The 18979-nt window shown below is 39.3% G+C and overlaps 1 protein-coding gene across 4 annotated transcripts in view; it reads right to left on the reverse strand.

Annotated features, from left to right (window-relative positions):
- Nucleotides 1–17636, reverse strand: part of FXR1 (FMR1 autosomal homolog 1) — a 58518-nt gene extending 40882 nt beyond the window's left edge. For all 4 annotated transcript variants that reach the window (XM_028100962.2, XM_028100965.2, XM_028100961.2 and 1 more), the window contains exon 1: nucleotides 17550–17636. In XM_028100962.2, coding sequence (XP_027956763.1) covers nucleotides 17550–17600 — 51 coding nt within the window. In that variant the 5' untranslated portion in view covers nucleotides 17601–17636. The remainder of the gene's footprint in view (nucleotides 1–17549) is intronic.
- Nucleotides 17637–18979: the final 1343 nt, after the last annotated feature.

Consider the following 18979-nt stretch of genomic DNA (forward strand, 5'->3'; position numbering starts at 1 on the left):
CAGCACTTTCATAGTTATGTTACCAACAAATCTATCTCTATTAATACCCTTAACACTTGTAAGGAATATTTAGAAACTGAGAATTTCCAAGTTCATAAATATGAAGTAAAACATATCTTACCATCAAGAGGTTAGTCCTTTTCGACTTTGACTAAAGTTTTCTAGTCCTTCACAACTTTCAGAGTCTAGAATGTTTTACTAAGAAATCTTTGCAGTTTCTGTATAATTTACAAAATGAGTTCAAGTCAGAGCTCCAAGCCACTGGGAAATTTTACCCTTCGTTATACTAAAAATCTATTTTTCTATCTAAAAGTCAACATTTACTCAACTCTTTCCAACCCATCCCCACTTTACTTCCATCACCACCATCATTTTTGTTTGGGTGCATGTTTTCCACAAACTTTTGAGAAAAAATACAACTCTAGACACCTACTCAAATTACTAATACCCTCCAAACATAAAATTAAATAGACTAACAATAAACTGTTAGTTAGCAAACACTTTCTAATCCCCAAACCCTTGATTCTAGGGATAAGGTGCTTCTAAAGGCCAGAACTCCATGAAATTTTGTCCATTTGATGCAGGACTCAGACATCACTTCTCATGGTATTTCTGTATGCTCCAAAGTCACCAGAATGATGACGCTAGCTCCCTATTCACTCAAGCCGCAAAATGGCAGGGTTAGGTCATTGCCAAAATCCAAGTCAGGGGACAGTAAATAACAATGGTCATATTTGTCTGCACAAGACAACAGCAGGGCCTTATGACTTTATGTCTCCACAACTTCTGTACCTCCTCATGTTCTAATCCAACCTTTGGGGATTTTGTCTCTCTTCCTATTCATCATTCATCTGGCCCAGGACCTGTATTTCTCAGAATAAAACCTTTTACATTTCTTTTTCCTCTTCCCACATAATATGCAAACACGAAAATTCCGAAACATTATAAAATTGTCCCTTTGTATGCTTATGTGAAATTCTTAACTACAAAGTATCATCAATAAGCAACAAGGAAGTTTAACACATCAAAAATGTGATCAAAGTATCTTTAGAATGTTGTCCCCAACAAAGCAACAAATAGAACATTACACAGTAAAAACCCAGGAATGCCACAAACGATGTGTAAAATGGGAGGTAAGGGAAGGGATGAAGAAAACAGCAAAAATCCCTGAGCTACAGAAGTACTATTTGAAGAACTGATTTTTTTTAAAAGCAATACAGCCTTAAAAAAATTTTAATTCAATAAGGTGGCAAGTTAATAATCAGTTTGCTCTCTAGATAAAATAATAAGCAGCTGGAAAATAAAACAGACAAAAAATAATCTAACGGCAGCAGCAATGAAAAATTAAAATCTTAGGAATGCCCTCAACAACAACAAAAATGTACAGGAGCTATGTGCAGAATCTTTGAAATTCGACTAATGAATATATATATATATAGAATATTCAGGAAAGTGTAAATCTTATCACATCCTTAGGAGATCTTGATACTGTAAAAACTTAACATGCCCCTAAGTGGGACCCCACTAAAATAACTAAGAGTTTATGATTCTATTAGGGGAAAAGAGATTAATCTTAATAACACCAATGTCTATATTTAAAGTAAGTTAAAACACTCAAAATCGAAACTTTTAAGTGGGAGTAGAGAGTAAAGAAAACACATTATCCCTTCCAAATATTAAAGCTTATTTTAAAGCTATAACAATCAAGACAAAAAAAAAACCCCACACACACTTTAAGAGAACAAAACAAATTCCAAAACTAGGTCTAAGTCATTTAGGAAATTACAAATAGGAGGAAGAATGGTTTGTTTTTAAATAGTATTGGGACGTCTGAATAATTATTGGGAAAAAATGAAAATAGACATTTTCACCAAAAATATAATGGATGAAAGATTCAAAGTTTTTTAAATCAACAGAGATTCCGAGAGACCTAAGTTACTTATAACTTCAGACTAAGGAAGACCTTTCTAACCAAAAACACAAAACCCAAAAGCCACAAGAGCACCTGGGTGGCTCAGTTATGCATCTGACTCTTGATTTCCACTCAGGTCATGATCTCAGGGTTGTGAGATCAAGCCCCACCTCAGGCTCCATGCACTCAGCAGGGAGTCTGCTGGAGGATCTCTTTCCCTCACCCCTCTCCCTCTGCCCCTCACAGGCGCACACAAACGCGTGGGTTCTCCCTCTAAATCTTAAAAAAAAAAAAAAAAGGCCACAAAATGCTTAAGTTTACACTACCTAAAAGCTAAAAATAATCATAACAAAGAAAGGAAAGGAGGGTAAAACACAGTTGAGTTAAATTCCCAATTTATAGTCTCAGGTGAGCTAACAGGTGAACAAGCTAATAAGCGAAAGTAACAATGGGTATGAACTATGTGAATGGGTAGTCACAGAAAAAATAAGTTGTAGTTTTAATTATATAAATCGTTTTTAAAATCTTATGTTTGGGTGCCTGCATGGCTCAGTCGTGAAGCGTCTGCCTTCAGCTCAAGTCACAATTCCAGGCTCCTGGGACCGAGTCCCACACATCAGGCTCCCTGCTTCTCCCTCTCCCACTCCCCCTACTTGTGTTCCCTCTCTCGCGCTGTCGAAAACTAAATAAAATCTTTTAAAAAAATAAAAAATCTTATGTTTACTGTGATTTGTTCTGAACTTTGCTTTTCTCCTCCCACTTTTTGTTCTGTAGATCATTCCATTTCAGAATACAAAAAGCAACCTAACAATTTTGAGGTGGGAGCTTCAACTGCTTGGGGAAAGAACAAAGTGCAGAGAATTATCTACCTAACTTAAAGATACATTTGTGATGACAGAGAACACTACAGCTGAAAAACAGGTTTTCAGCTTGATGAGGGCAGTCATGGGGGGGGGAATCCAACTGGTTAAGCAGAAAGAAACATGGTATGAATTATTTCAGAAATTGAAAGACCAAGATTATAAATATAGTCAAAAATCAGGATAAAAATCAGGGACCCTGTCTGTGGGAAAGTTACCTGATTCCGAAGATAAAATTTCTACTGGGACAAATGGTTGGTTCAATCAGTAGAGCATGGGACTCTTGGACCTCAGGACTGTGAGTTCAAGCCCCACAATGGGCATAATGCTTACTTAAAAAAAAAAAAAAAAAATTCATTTACAGACCTTTCAGATCCCTCATTTTAGTGAAAGGGAAGCTAAAACCACATACAGCTACATAGTCCCAAAATTCACTCCCTAGGCGGCTATAAATGCTGAATTCAAACACTCATCTCTCTGGAGCTCTCTTCAGTAACTCATTTCCAATCAGATGATAAAATGCTTTTCCTGATTTGTACTTTTAAATTCCAAAAGGTTAAGTTTGGTAGCAATACTAATTTGAAGAAATAAAGCGCCATTCCTAAAAAGCCTATTTAAGGCAAAGTTCCCGGGGGGTGGGGGGGACCTCAATATATACTTCACAACTGGAAAGGCAAGCTATCTTAACCAAAAAAGGCTCGAAACAAAATTTTAGTGTTTAAACCAATTTATCAAAAGCCTTGCTTGAAGTGTGATTTACAAATCTAGAAAGATGCCTGAATCCCTTAGAGAGCATTCCCACTAAATCACTAAGAACACATCCTAGTCAAGAAAAATTCCTTTGACTGCAAGGTAAACTATCCTTTCAAATTCAGCCATTTCTTTAAATTTCTCAAAAATCCACTAGTAACCTCCTATAATTGCAACTCATTACATCACAAAATTTACATTCCTTATCAAACAGAAAACAAACTCAAAAAGCTTAATACTCAGCAAACTACCCAGAAACCAGACAACTTGAACCCTCAATTTAAAGTAAGATTTTAGAGTGGAAAATCCAAAATCCGAAGATATATACCCTAAAGCTGTAACTTTTAAACCTCAAATTTTTTTTTTTTAAGAACTTTGAGAGAGAGAGAGATCACGAGCAGGAGGGAGGGGTAGGAGGGGAGAAGCAGACTCCCCAGTGAGCGAGCAGGGAGCCCAAAGCAGCACTCAATCTCCGGACCATCGGATCATGACCTGAGCCGAAGGCAGACACTTAACCGACTGAGCCACCCAAGCGCCCCAAACTCAAAATTCTTGTTAGAAGAGTTTACTGATTGCCAACAGACTGAGCCAAAAACTGCCACAAGAAACCATATAATCTTCCTAAATGGAGGGTAGGTTTTTTTGAGACTCCAAGCAAAGGATCCATCAAAAATCTCTAGTTCACATTTATTCTAAGCAAAAGGTAAAAAGTTCTCACAATCATCACTGCCTCCTTCAAAATATTCTTATATAATTTAAGATTCACTCTATCTTTAATACTTCTATCAAAGCTTTTCTTCCTAAAGTCTTTCTCAGGATCACTTTCATGAAATTTTTAAATTTTATTTTTCTACCTGGCCACAACAGTCAAATAACATTTTTCCAGTGTGTTAAAACATCACAGTTGATGACTTAACTACTGAACCAAACTTGTGACAAGTTACTGTATTTCTAAAAATATGTGGATTACAATAAATTCTCTCTATATTAAAGACATTGGGCACGGTTTGTTAGATTCTGTGTTACCTCTATATGGGCTAACTCTCCATTTTCCCCAGCTGCATCAATTACTGCTGTGGATAAAGATGATTATGAAAACACAACCAAGAGAAAGGAAAAGTTAATAAAGCATAATTTGTACAAAATTCACCTCAGGTCCTTCCATGCACCACCCCCAAGAACTGCCACTGCAGATTTGATTATCACTTGTTATCCTTTGATCAATTAACCGTTTATTTACTGATTTCATTGTTTGGCCCCAGTCTACCTTCCCAGCCCAATTTGTTAGATACTAAATCTAACAATTTAGTATCTCTGAAACCAGGATACATCTTACAATTGATGGCAAATCTTAAAGAATAGCAGATAACCACATGGCAATCAGGATATAAATGTCACTGAGCATGTTCAAACTTGGTTTGCTTGTAATTTTCTGCACCACTTGACTACAACCTCTTGACATTTCATTCAGCAAACCAATGAAGGCCAATTTTAGGAAGGATTAAGGTTTCTTACCAGAAGGTTGTTCTGTTGACACCTTCTGATAAAATCAAGAAAGCACCAGCACCAAAACTTGCAGAGTGGATGAAAATTCTTGCAAGAAAATCCTGGAAATAGAGGAGAGCTCTTTTCAAGTATGCTTGCAACATCAATGCTCTCCATGGCACTGAGGAAGATATTTTAAGAAGAAACACAATCACCTGAATGTGAAGATGTTCTAACCAATTTAGTTTGTTTATATCTTCTATTTTATGCATGCAAGCGTTTAAAGACATCTTTCAGGGGTGCCTGGCTGGCTCAGTTAGTGGAGCATGAGACTCAATCTCGGGGTCGTACATTTGAGCCCACGTTGAGCGTAGAAACTACTTAAAAGATCTTAAAAATAAGTATGAACTACCATTTACAGACGTTAACTGACAACACTTCTTAGTGTCTCTCAGAACTAATGTCACTTTAGATGAAACCGTACGGATCTTCCACTAACTTCCCAAATCTGTGTATAGAAAAGTAGCCTATTCCTTAGACTCTAAACCCCAATTTAACTGTACAGACACCCCTGCCGTTGGCTCACTTTCATACCTCAAATCAACACGTCATCAGAATCATTTCTTGTCCTGCTTTGCACTCTACATGCTATGATCCTTTTTACAAGAGTAAAAATAAAATTGAATACAGCACACAGTATTTTTTAACTAGGATTCTAAGAGAATACAGCCCAATCACTAAGACATTCACTATGGATAATAAACTAACTTCTCTCCCATGCATCTAGAATGGTACTAGCTATGCACTATCCTTACAAGAACTGAGAAAATAGTGTTTGAGTTATAATTTGGATGAGACACTCTATTATGTTGAGAAACTGACTTAGAGGCTCCTAACACAGGTAATCATCATTGCGTAACTTTATATATGTCTTAATTTGCAAACGTAAAGAATCAAAGCTTCTTAGTATTCCCAGGCATTCAAGTGCCCGAAGTACTTAAAGCTACTCCTCTCCCCCAAAATACCATGAGAAATCTTCCTTCTGGTGCTTTTATATCAAGCAATGTAAACAATTGACAATTAAACATTTATGTTTCTGGACTGTGTATTCAGGTAACAGATATAGAAATAACTCATTAAAGAAGGAAAAAAAAAACCTCACTACAGCACAATGGTTCACTGTTAAGACTGGGTCTCAGATCCACTTACTATGTGACAGGTAAAACAAGAGGGGTGAGGGCAGTAAGGTAAGGGTAATAAGACTCCTAACTGGCTGTATTTTTGCTACAAAGCAAATCACAATGTCCTCATTCAAAGAGTCTTTACATTCTTCCCAGAGCACTCCAGAGACTTTCTGGAGCAATTCTCTGAAGGTTCTATCCAACCTGAATGAGACAGCTCTCCTGGATGCTAGGCATCCTCCCCCTAACTCCCCCATATGCAAAAACAAAAACAAAAAAACCCGAAAACAGATTTTTTTTTTTAATACGCAGTACTAGCACATTTGCCTATGAATATTCAAAAGTAAGTCCTGGTGTAGTGAAGATAAAATAAATGAATTAAAAACACAAGAAAATTTAAGAAATTCTATGTATAAACATGACACAGGCTGCGTTTAACCAGAACTGGTAACCCTGGAGCCCTGATAAGTAAAAAGTAGTTCAGTATGTAAAAAATAAAACTTCTCTATAACCAGAGATACCAAAAAGTCAACAGGTATTAAATGAGAAGGGGGCACTCTTACAATGAATGAGTCCTAAGAGATCTCAAAAAGTGACAAAAGACATCCAATAGGAAAACAGGCAAACAACAGTTTATGGAAAAGCAAATCCAAATGCCCAACAAACATTAAAATTCACAAGAGGGAACGTGCAAACGAAAGTTCCATTGAGATAACCATTTATATCCAACAGACTGGCCAAAATTAAAGATTTTCTGGCAAGGATGTACAGAAAAGCTTTTATATTTACTGACAGAGAAAATAGGAAGGGTTAAGCCTTTTAGAAATAATGTTAACATTTATTAGAGTTAAAAAAGAAAAGTTCCCTTCCACCAAGCTTCCCATTCTTTGAAACCTCTCCAATGGAAAGAGGTATGTGGAGTGGCAAAAAACTGAAAACAGAGTGTCTATTAACTAACTGGGGAAGGGCTGGATATCATAATTCTTGCCATGAAATATTATGTAACCATTTAAAAATAAACTACACTCCAAGGGAAGACAGCCAAAATACAGACAATCCTATTTTTAGAGAGCAATACTGGGGGAAAAAAAAAAAAAACCTACATGTGTATATGAGTATGTATCTATGTACCATTCTATTAAGTGTAGAGAAAAATCTAGTATGATGTATACCTGGCTATACATATTACCCGAAATGGAGTGGGAATGAGAGATTATGTGGCAAAGGGGAGCAAGGAGAAAAAGAAGGAAAAAAATTTACAACAAAGCAAGTTCGTGAATACTCAATGCCTACATGTAAAATTATACATATGCAAGCATAAATATTCTTAAAAGAGGGGCGCCTGCGTGGCTTAGTCCTTTAGCATCTGCCTTCAGCTCAGGTCATGATCCCAGGGTTCTGGGATCAAGCCCCGCTTCGGGCTCCCTCTTCAGCAAGAAGCCTGCTTCTTATCCCTCTCCCACTCCCCCTGCTTGTGTTGCTTCTCTGTGTCTCTGTCAGATAAATAAAATCTTTAAAAATATATATATTCTTAAAAGAATTGAAATACTATCCTAAAGCACGATGTCAACCAGCACTTTTTTCATACAGCACATATATACAGCACCACTCCGTTATCTTTTTAATTCTTCCATACCTAGGGATCGCAAATCTAGATTCTAATTAACAAACTAGTTTGATGCCTACACCTAAAATATTTGAATTGTAATTTGATTCCAATAACAAGCACAAATATTTAAGACTAATACTGCAATCAAATTTAACTTCAAGTAGTACTTTTTTTTGAAGACCTGCACAACTAAATCTACAAGTGGAGGTCATTTCAAATCAATGGACACATGTTCTACAAATAAAGTCCACAAATTTACTGATTACATTATGTTAGAAAAGTTATTGCATTATGGAGTAAGTTCTAACACGGAAAAAAATTATTCCAAGTAAACCTTCAGCATTTATTAGTACTGAACATTTAACTATTCTGTTTTAAAAACTGACAATGAAGGGCGCCTGGGTGGCTCACTTGGTTAAGCGACTGCCTTCGGCTCAGGTCATGATCCCAGAGTCCCAGGATTGAGTCCCGCATTGGGCTCCCTGACAGGGAGTCTGCTCCTCCCTCTGACCCTATCCCCTCTTGTGCTCTCTCTCTCACTCTCTCAAATAAATAAAAAATAAGATCTTTAAAAAAAAAAATGACAATGAAGATATGAAGATTTCATAAGAATGCATAAATACCTAATAACACTTGTGTATCATTGTTCTTGGCTTGTTAATTTCACGTGTCCAACAGCTCTCCTTGAATTCCTTAGTGGTTCCACACAGCCACCTGAAACTATTATGACTTTCCAGTTGGCAAGAAGTTGAAGTTCCCCATAGTTCTAGGTATCTGTAAAGTTCTGTGACCACATCAGAACTCAACCAAGGTCAATATATAACAGCTAAAAAAAATTTTTCAACTGAGTCAATTAGAATCAGAAATGAAGTTAATTCTGCATGTATGCCATTACATTACCTAAAATTAAAAACAAATCAGTGTGTCCCAAAGCCAAGAATGAGGGATTCATCTGTTCATTCAGCAAACACAGACAAAAGCCCTACGATGTACTAAATACACATAACAAGCCACCGGAAAACTTAAGACTTGAAAATATCCTATAATATGAAAAACTATAAAAGCAGAAAGTTACAAAATGGAAAGAAAGAAAAGTTGTACTATGATTAATTAGCCACTGTAAGAAACACAGAGATACAGAAAGCCTGAGAGTCTGACCCTGAAGAAATCAACAGAGAAGGCATGCCATGTTCATCTGCCAAAAATAACTACAAACTTCATCAGTTATTACTGGAGGAGACCTCTACTCATTCTCCCAAAAAAGCTAAGCAAAAAATGCTGAGGCTAAAGTAAAGGAAACAAGTTAAAACAACTGATACTTAACTGAGATTTAATGCCGGCTCAATTTTGCCACTGCTTTCAGCATCTTTTAATATAAGGACAAATAAACTAAAATTGTATGTATAAATAATATATACATTTGAATCAACAAAGGAATCCTTTGTATTTTGTTTTGCTCAAGGTATTAAGACTTGGTATTAGAAAATTTAACAGATCAAAGACTCTTACTATTGACTAATAAACATCTTCCAAATAATATGCTAAAACCTTTTAATACGCAATACTATGTGGCAAGATTACCCAGAGGTGCCTCATCATAAGAAAATTTGAAAAAGTTTCATGTACAGTTGACCCTTGAACACACAGGAGATAGGGGTACTCACCCCAAGACAATTGAAAATTCACATAAAACATCTGACCCCTCCAAAACTTAATACTAATAGCCTACTGTGGACCAGAAGCATTGTCAATTATATAAACAATCTATCAACACATATTTTATATGTATTATATACAGTATTCTTATAGTAAAGCTAGAAAAAATGGTAAAATCAGGACAAAATACATTTATACATGTAAGTGGATGCATGTAGTTGAAACCTACAACTGCTTATGCATAAAGCATTTCAAATATTTCCCAAAATACATTGTACAATGAGCAATATGAAGCAGCAACTGAGAAAAGTATATTTAAAAAGCATATACCTAGTTTTAAGATTTCTAGTAGCCATATTTAAATTAAAAAAATGAAAACAGGTAAATTAATGTCAATAATTTTAATCCAATGCATCCAAAATGTTTTAATAGATAATCCCATTTTTTAATGTTTATTTATTCATGAGAGAAAGAGAGAGAGGCAGAGGGAGAGGCAGGCTCCCCGCCTAGCAGGGAGCCCGATGCAGGCGGGACTCAATCCCAGGACCCTTAGGATCATGACCTGAGCCGAAGGCAGACGCTTAACCATCTGAGCCACCCAGGCACCCGGTAATCCCATTTTAAAATGTTAAAACATGATTAAATCATTTTTCTCTTGACTCCCACTGTATTAACAGCTTGTTAGGAATAGTATGTAATTAATAACAAAATAAGCCATGTATTTGAACTTTAAAAAAAAAAAATCACTTTGAAGGAGGAAAAAAGGGCCCTGGCAGGCCAACAGGCTCAAAGAAGGATGAGAAGATGATGATGATGATAAGAGAAGGAAGATGAAGAATGGCTATCCTGTAATAATAATGTGAGGAGTGTGCATGTGTACTTGGACAACTGTTCTGCTAAGAATGTGAATTCAAGGGCGCCTGGGTGGCTCGGTTGGTTAAGTGACTGCCTTCGGCTCAGGTCATGATCCTGGAGTCCTGGGATCGAGTCCCACACATCGGGCTCCCTGCTCCGCAGGGAGTCTGCTTCTCCCTCTGACCCTCTTCCCTCTTGTGCTCTCTCTCTGAAATAAATAAAATCTTAAAAAAAAATGTGAATTTAAGTGCAGCTGAGTATTAGCTTCAGTATAAAACTGTTCAGATTTTTATTTATAGCTGATAGGATTCTTTTTAGAGAAAATACTTTTTTAAAAACCCAGGTTGTTGGGGCGCCTGGGTTGGTGCAGTTATTATGAGTTTGACCCTTGGTTTCGATTTGGCCCAGGTCAAGATCTGAGTCCTGGGATCCGGCCCCACGTCCCGCTCAGCAGGGAGTCCACTTAAGATTCTCTCTCCCTCTCCCTCTGTCCCTCCCACTCATGCATAACTTGCTCCCTCTCTAAAATAAGTAAACCTTCAAAAAAAATAAAAATAAAAAATAAAAATGCAGGTTGTAGCTTTCTGACGTTTTCCTACAGTTAGAATTTAAAGCTTCTGATGTTGAATGTTTCTAAATATTTAAGTTTTCTTAATTTCTTGACTTGCGTACATGTACTGTAGCACAACAAACTTGTAGGTTAGTATTGGTAGTAAATTTTTGGTTTTTTAGAATATTGCATTTTGGGTTTTATTTTAATTCTGTAATAAAAATATATGTATTTAAAAAAAATCATACTTTACCAAAGTCTGAAAAACCAATCTGAACTTCCAATCAGCCTATTAATTTTACGGACCTAGATTCACTTGCCTGTTTCCTCAGCTGCTGGTAACATTATCTCCCCTTCCCTGTGATTCAGAAGACGAGACGAGATAAATTCATATAAAGTATCTGCACAGTCTGATAGACAGCCTGAGTGCTCAATAGTTTTCTTAGAACTAGAAAGAACCAGGGTGCCTGGGTGGCTCAGTTGGTTGAGCGACTGCCTTCGGCTCACGTCATGATCCTGGAGTCCCGGGATCAAGTCCCGCATTGGGCTCTCTGCTCGGGGAGGGGCCTGCTTCTCCCTCTGACCCTCCCTGCTCTCATGTACTCTCTCTCTCTCTTTCTCACTCTCAAAATAAATAAATCTTAAAAAAAAAAAACTAGACAGAACCTTAACGAACAGAACCTAGCAGACACCACCACTTGATAAACTGTTAAAAAGCAATCTAACTGCCTAATACTGCAGATGAAAGAAAAAGAGGGGTCTTACGACCACCTAGTACAAGAATTAGGATCACTCATGGAACGCCTATAGCTCTTCCCACTACTTAAAAAAAAAAAAAAAAGAAGGCGGGGCGCCTGGGTGGCTCAATCCTTTAAGCATATGCCTCTGGCTCAAGTCATGATCCCAGGGTCCTGGGATGGGGATCCTGCTTCTCCCTCTCCCCGCCCCCACTTGTGCTTGCTCATGCACTCTCACTCAAAAAACAAAATCTTAAAAAAAAAAAAAGGCGGGCGCCTGGGTGGCTCAGTTGGTTAAGCGACTGCCTTCGGCTCAGGTCATGATCCTGGAGTCCCGGGATCGAGTCCCACATCGGGCTTCCTGCTCAGCAGGGAGTCTGCTGCTCCCTCTGACCCTCTTCCGTCTCGTGCTTTCTATCTCTCATTCTCTCTCTCTCTCAAATAAATAAATAAAATCTTTAAAAAAAAAAAAAAGGCAAGCTAGTTTGGGGTACCTGGCTGGCTCAGTCAGAAGAACATGCAACTCTTGACCTGAGGGTCATGCGTTTGAGCCCCATGCTGAGTGCAGAGATTACTAAAAATAAATAAAACTTAAAAAAAAAAAACTAGTTTACTACATCCTTAACATTGTGGTAGAGAACTCGCTTCTTGAATTATCAAGTGTTTGCCTTGCCTGGTTTTTTTAAGATTTTATTTATTTGAGATAGAGAACAAGCAGCAGGGAGGGACAGAGAGAGAGAGAGAGGGAGAGGGAGAAGCAGGCTCCCCACTGAGAAGGGAGCCTGACAAGGGGCTGGATCCCAGGACCCTGAGATCATGACCTGAGCCAAAGGCATTTAACAGACTGAGCCACCCAGGCACCCTGCCTTGTCTAACTAAAATACTTAAGTATAAGCCCACTACTCTGAGATTTCCTTTGAAGAACATCTAATGCTATACTAAATTAGGCATTGGAAGTGAGAAGCCCTAGAGTGAAATCTCATTTCAGCTAGTTTATTTATGGACAAGTTACTTGTTATTGTCAGTTTCCTAGTATGTAAAACTTCCCTGCTCTGCGGGAAGCCTGCTTCTCCCTCTCCCACTCCCCCTGCTTGTGTTCCTTGTCAAATAAATAAAATCTTTAAAAAAAAAAAAGTATCTAATGGAGTTTTTGAACGAACAAAATCAGAAAACATTAGTATAAGCTTCATAGGCTATCCAGTAAATAAGAGACACAGCAAACTATTCTTACAAAATGCACACAAATATCTGATGTTACAAGAAACAAAGGCGGGCGCCTGGGTGGCTCAGTCGTTAAGCGTCTGCCTTCAGCTCAGGTCATGATCCCAGGGTCCTGGGATCGAGTCCCACATCGGGCTCCCTGCTCAGCGGGAAGCCTGCTTCTCCCTCTCCCACTCCCCCTGCTTGTGTTCCTGCTCTCACTGTCTCTCTCTGTCAAATAAATAAATAAAATATTTAAAAAAAAAAAAGGCGCATGAAAATATGGGATAAAGTATGTTTTCTGTACATACATAAAGCCAGGCCTTGACAATATATCTCTCGGTAGGTAAAATTTTTTTGTTGCTTTTCTGTTTTCAGATTTTTTCATACTTACATATTGCTTTTATAATACAAAAACAAAACTTTACAAAAAAGTTTAATTTTTAAAAATTCAATGACCTTTTCAGTTAAATCTTAGTTCTTTTATGTTTTTATAAAAACACATTTTAAAATCTGCATGATTAGGGCGATCTTTGGAATTTCCATGTGTGGACTCCCCATATGTACAGTATTAAGTTAAATCTTTCGCTAAAAAAATATTTCAACAAAAAAAGTACAACTGAGAATTATCTTTAAAATATCTGAAACGTGTTTTTAACAGTGTCCCTAGTATTAAGACAACCACTATCTTTTTCTTAATTACTAATCTGCACAAAGAAATCAATATTCAATGCTAACTTTGAAAAGTCAGTACTCTCTCAAGAAACTCCTCTACTAAAATTCGATAGGTCATCATCATTAATGTTAATAAACCTACTGCATAATTTACACTCAAATTCCATTTTAATATTAAGTTAAGGTAAATAATAGGAAATTTTGGAAATATTGTAGTGCTTTAAAATTTGTAGTCAGTTAAAGTTGAAACTGCAGAACTCCAAAAGTAATTGTCTTCTAGAGAAGGCCTGAAATTTCACTCAGCCATCTTAGAGATTACACATTTCCTTGGAACACCATGGAAACTTTCCTTTACATCAGCCAGAAATCGAGGGACTTACTTTCAACTTCTATTTAAATTATATTCTGCCCACGGCTATGCAAGTTGCAATGCTATTACAAAGCACAGTATCACATACATCAGTTGTTAAGCATTTTAAAGACTCCAAATGGGCAGAGGGGTTTTGGGGGGCTGATTGAAATGTTCTAAAGTAAGGTTGTGATAATGGTTGCACAACTCTATAAATACACTAACAAACATAAAATGTAAATTCTATCTTAAATAAAAGCACCTTCAATGGCCAGTAGTATAAACCCTAAGATGCCTCACTCTAGGTAAAAAAGGCTATAAACAAATTTTTATATAAAATTATATCCCCTATCAGGTACTTAACATATCTCCCACTCTTCCCAATCCCCAAAGATTTACAGAGCTGCAAAGAGAAGCATATCAAGTTTTTACCTCCTTAACAAACTACAGATACATTGTTTAAAAAAAAAAGCAAGATGCAAAACAGTATTTAAAAAAACAAGATCTTAATTTTAGGCCACATCTTCTTTTAGCTTTTCACTGGTTCCAATTAATTTGTAAGATGAAGTTTCAGTTCCACCAGAAAATCTTTAATGTCTACAGAGCACTGCCTCAAGGCATGATGATACTAGCTACTAAACCCATGACTGAAATTGTACTGCGATTAGCATTTACAGCTGTGTGTGGCGAGGGGTGGGGGGAGAAAATGAGGAAAATCAGAATCACCTGCACAACGAAAAAATACACCAGGGAGAGAATAAACCAAAATGTTAACAGCTGTTATCCAAAGGCAACTTTTGTTTCCAAAATGCCCTCACTGACCAATATTGTTTTTAAATTAGAAAATTTTACTTAAAATTAAATTGCTGCTATGCTAAATGAAAGAAGCCAGAATCAAAACCCTCAGCATACTGTATGAATCTACATAGAGGACATTCTGGCAAAGGTGAAACTATGGGGACAGGAAAACCCTCTAGGATCTGGGGGTGAAAAGAGAAGGTGACTACAAAGGCGCATGAGAGAAATTTGGGGGACAGTGGAACTCTTCTATCTCCATCATGTTGGTGGTTGCTACAGGACATTTACGAAAGCTCACGTAATTATGTACCAGAAAGGTGAATTTTACCACATGCAAATTAATCCAAAACAATTAGTGTAGTTAAAATAATAAATTGCTTGTTCAGTAAACCAATTTTTTTTCCAAGTGAGCAGTTCCGTGGGATTAAAAAACAGGGGATATGAACTACTTCAAACCCTTCATTTTACAGAAAAGATATGCTCAGGAGTGCACGGATGGGTAAACACATGGGAATTCTAGGTCTGTACTTTCAGTTTACTATTATCTAACTTCAAATCCAGGTCTCCTCCCGCCTCACCATTCTCGATCTTTCAGAGTTCTGAGGACCCCAGTTTCCACAATGTACAAGTGGATTACGAAAACATAAAATTCCAAACGTTCAAGTGCAATTATTTTAGTACACACAATGTGGCTAAGATCCTTCCCAACCTTTGCCAAAGTACCACCTTCCTTTGTGAAGTAAAAATGAGTAATGGACTCAACGTCTAAGTAGAACCAAGCAGATTTGTAGAGTAAGGATAAGGATCAACAATACTTCAGGGTTCCAAAATGGGGACAATCACTGTGAATTTGATTTTTAAAAAACTGAAAAACCAAACACTACAGAGGCGCCTGGGTGGCTCAGTCGGTTAAGCATCTGCCTTCAGCTCAGGTCAAGATCCCAGGGTCCTCGGATGGAGCCCCACGCCGGCCTCCCTGCTCAGCAGGGACTCTGCTTCTCCCTCTCTCCCTCTGCCCCTGCTCATGCTCTCTCACTCTCAAAATAAATAAAATCTTAAAAAAAAAACTGTAAACAATCTTAAACTTTCAAACTGATAACCTTAAATAATCTTATAAAATAAAAATAAGAAGTATTTTCTATAGCGATCAACACAAATACTTGGCTAAAAAAGGCATGTCCTATCTACCATCCACATGCTACAAAGGCAAAAAAATTTTACTTTTTCAATTTGCCAGGGGAAAAAAAAGCATACCTCCGTTACACAACAACTGTATCACCATACAGTGGGAATATGAAACTTTTCCACGGGCGGTGTGCAAAAATGATGAACCTTACCTACCCTTGACAGGAAAAATATGGCAAGCCCTTCTTTGTGCATTATGCCACAACTGTATCTGGGGTAAGAGAAGGCAACCACTAGGTTTCAATAACAGAAGTCAATGAAATATCTACTCAAATTTCACTTAGATCTTTTGTTTGACGCCAAATGTTAAATCTAGACTGCTAATATATATATATGGAGTCAAGCAAAGACTCCTTTCCACCGGGCAGTCACTGTTTTTACTTTTTGTTGACCACCTAAGGTGACTTAAACTTGTAAAAAGCTTAGAGAGATCCTTTAGACGCCAAGTGATTCCCTACCAGGTTATTACCACGTGACAGTTAAAGCAAATCCACATAGCTTATCAGTAAACTACAAAAGGGAAAACAACGCTAACCAAAGGAAATTACGACCACCCCGTGGGACAAAAGGTACGCTGAAATGAAACCCAGGGAGAACATATTCTGCGTACACCCAATACTCCTGTATTAAGAGAAGGCCCTTCATAAAAATAGCCAGGACTCTCAAACATTTGAGATCCTGGCTTAGTAAGACTGACTGACAGACACAGCTGGGGAGATTTTGTATTGATCTTGTAATATCGTGGTATACTTTTGGAGAAAGAATCGGGACAAGGGGCCGTTATAATGGCAAAACTAAACTGTAAGAATTTCATTTTCAGTTATGTGACCCCTACACTGGAAGCCCCCACTAAATTCCTCTACTCTCGAATTCCTCCTCTGTTTTCCAGTCCCCATCCCATAATAATGCATCTCCCGGTGCAAACAAACAAAAAACCTCGTGGGGAAGAAACAAAAATCAACAGTTCTTCCCAGAAACACTGGATAACTAAGATTTAAGAAATTACTCACCTCCCCACCAGTCTCCCTGATCGACTTCGTTTTTTCAATCTTACTTTAAAGCCTCCAACTCTAGCCTTTTCTTCCGTAATAAAGGGGCTAAGGCGCCGCCCAATTTCCCAGGCCGCAAAAATATTTCAACCCGCCACATTACAAGGTTTTCCAGTTTTCTCTTCGATCCTAACCCTCAATTCGGCACCCGCTTCCCCGTCAGACACTAAAGTTTATTATCCCGAGACCCTAATACAAAGGTGAATTCTTAAGATTCCGCGACGCAGCCCCCCCCGCAAAGGGGTGGGGAGGGGTCGGAGCAGCGGGCCGAGGCGCTCCCGCTCGGCCCAGTCCGAGGGGCGGGGGAGCGGCTGTGACCACACAATCCCACCACCTCCTTTCACGACTCCCCAACCTCCCGGCGCTCAGGCCTGCTCCCAGGGAGCTCCCCGCGGCCCAGCAGAGACTCGGCTTCTCCTCACCGGCGCGCGAAGGGCCGCACTAGCATCCAAGAAGAAGGTTCATAAGTAGGAAAACGCAAGAGGTGTCCGACGTGTTGTTTCAAAACATAACGGAGCCCCGGCCCCCGAGACCGTTAAACCGCGGGTGGAGGGGGGAGAAGCGAGGAACCCAGCAGCACCGGGCTTCGGCCTGGCCGCCCTCTTCGACTCCAAACCTCACTCTCCGGGACCACCAGCCCTCCCCCAAACCTGCCTTAGCCCCCAGAACAGCCGACAAAGCGGCAAGAGGGTCAGTACCTTGTAGAAAGCCCCGTTAGAGCCGCGAACCTCCACCGTCAGCTCCGCCATGTTGGAACCGCAAAGGCCGCTGGGAAGAGATTCTAGAAACTTTCCAACCAGAGGGGAGGAGGGGGAGGGGCGTAAAGGCGACCGGGGGGAGGGGCGGGGAAAACAGGGCGGGGACTGGGATCCCCCGCCCCACACCCCTGGGGTCTCACAGCGCAAACCCGACGCTCCCAGTGGGATCCCTCCGCTTCTTACATCACTGGTCCTGGGCTCCGCCCGCCGCTGCCAACGCCCCGTTCGCCTCCCGACACAATCGCCAGACCTTTGCTGACCCACCCCTACGTCCCCGCCCTCCCGTACCCACTGCTTTTCCTGCTCCGGCGGGTGGGTACCTCCAGCCGCCTCGGCGTGAACTGTCCGGCCGCCGTCTGCCCCACTCATCTGCTTACCGCGGCGCTCGGGCATTCTGCCCCTAAACTTCTTGCAAGTGCTGGTAGCCCTGAACTAACTTCCTCACGAGGGAAGAGCAAGTTTGGGGGCTCCAGTTGCCCACTGGCACAACCTTTGGGCGGGGGAGGGAGCCTAAAATTGTACATACTTTGTCCTCCAAATTCTTTAATCTCGCACTTTTTTATTTAAATCGGTGGCCTTCTTTTCACTCAAACGCACAGTCCCACACCTCCTCACACAGTTCGCTGGATCCCTGTCCCCACCTGTTCAACATTTCAGCTAGTTAAAAGTCAGGCTAAGTATTGAAGTTAGTTTTGAGTCAGACGTGTTTACAACTTGCATGAGAGTTTACGTTAATACCCATTGTTAGAAATAGGGAAACTTGGTACTGAGCAGGACACCACGTTTTCCCCCTCGGCAATGCATGCAAATTTCCACAGAACGGATCAAAGCAGAGTCATCTTGCATGGCTTTCTACCAAGCATTGTGTTGGAGATAGTTTGAATATCTATTTTAACTACCAAAACCTTTTCCCAAAGCAAAGCCTTTGGAAAAAATCCTAGGACTATTTTATGTGTGTGTTTTATTACCATTTTGACAGAAAAACTTTAAAAAGGATGCTTTGCTGGCACTCCATACTCACAAAGTAATGCCCATGGGCCCAGACCTTCTGAGGACAGGGGGTCCTAAAAATAATGTACATAACGTCTCATCAGCACATCTACATCTCCAAAGGTTCAGAAAGAAAACAGTCTGCAACAGTATTCGGTATTGCTTTGCTATATACAAAATTACCTTTTTTTTTTTTTTTTTTTTTGGACAGAGAGAGACATAGAGAGGGAACACAAGCAGGCTTTCCCCGCAGAGCAGGGAGCTCCCTGCGGGGCTCGATCCCAGGATTCTGGGATCATGACCAGAGCCAAAGGCAGACACTTTAACGACTGAGCCACCCAGGCGCCCCCAAAATGATCTTTATAAAATGTTGATTATGG

Source organism: Eumetopias jubatus, unplaced genomic scaffold, assembly GCF_037043125.1.
Source record: "Eumetopias jubatus isolate StellerSeaLion01/CBP00866 unplaced genomic scaffold, mEumJub1_p1.0 scaffold_1, whole genome shotgun sequence".
Classification (NCBI taxonomy): Eukaryota; Metazoa; Chordata; class Mammalia; order Carnivora; family Otariidae; genus Eumetopias; species Eumetopias jubatus.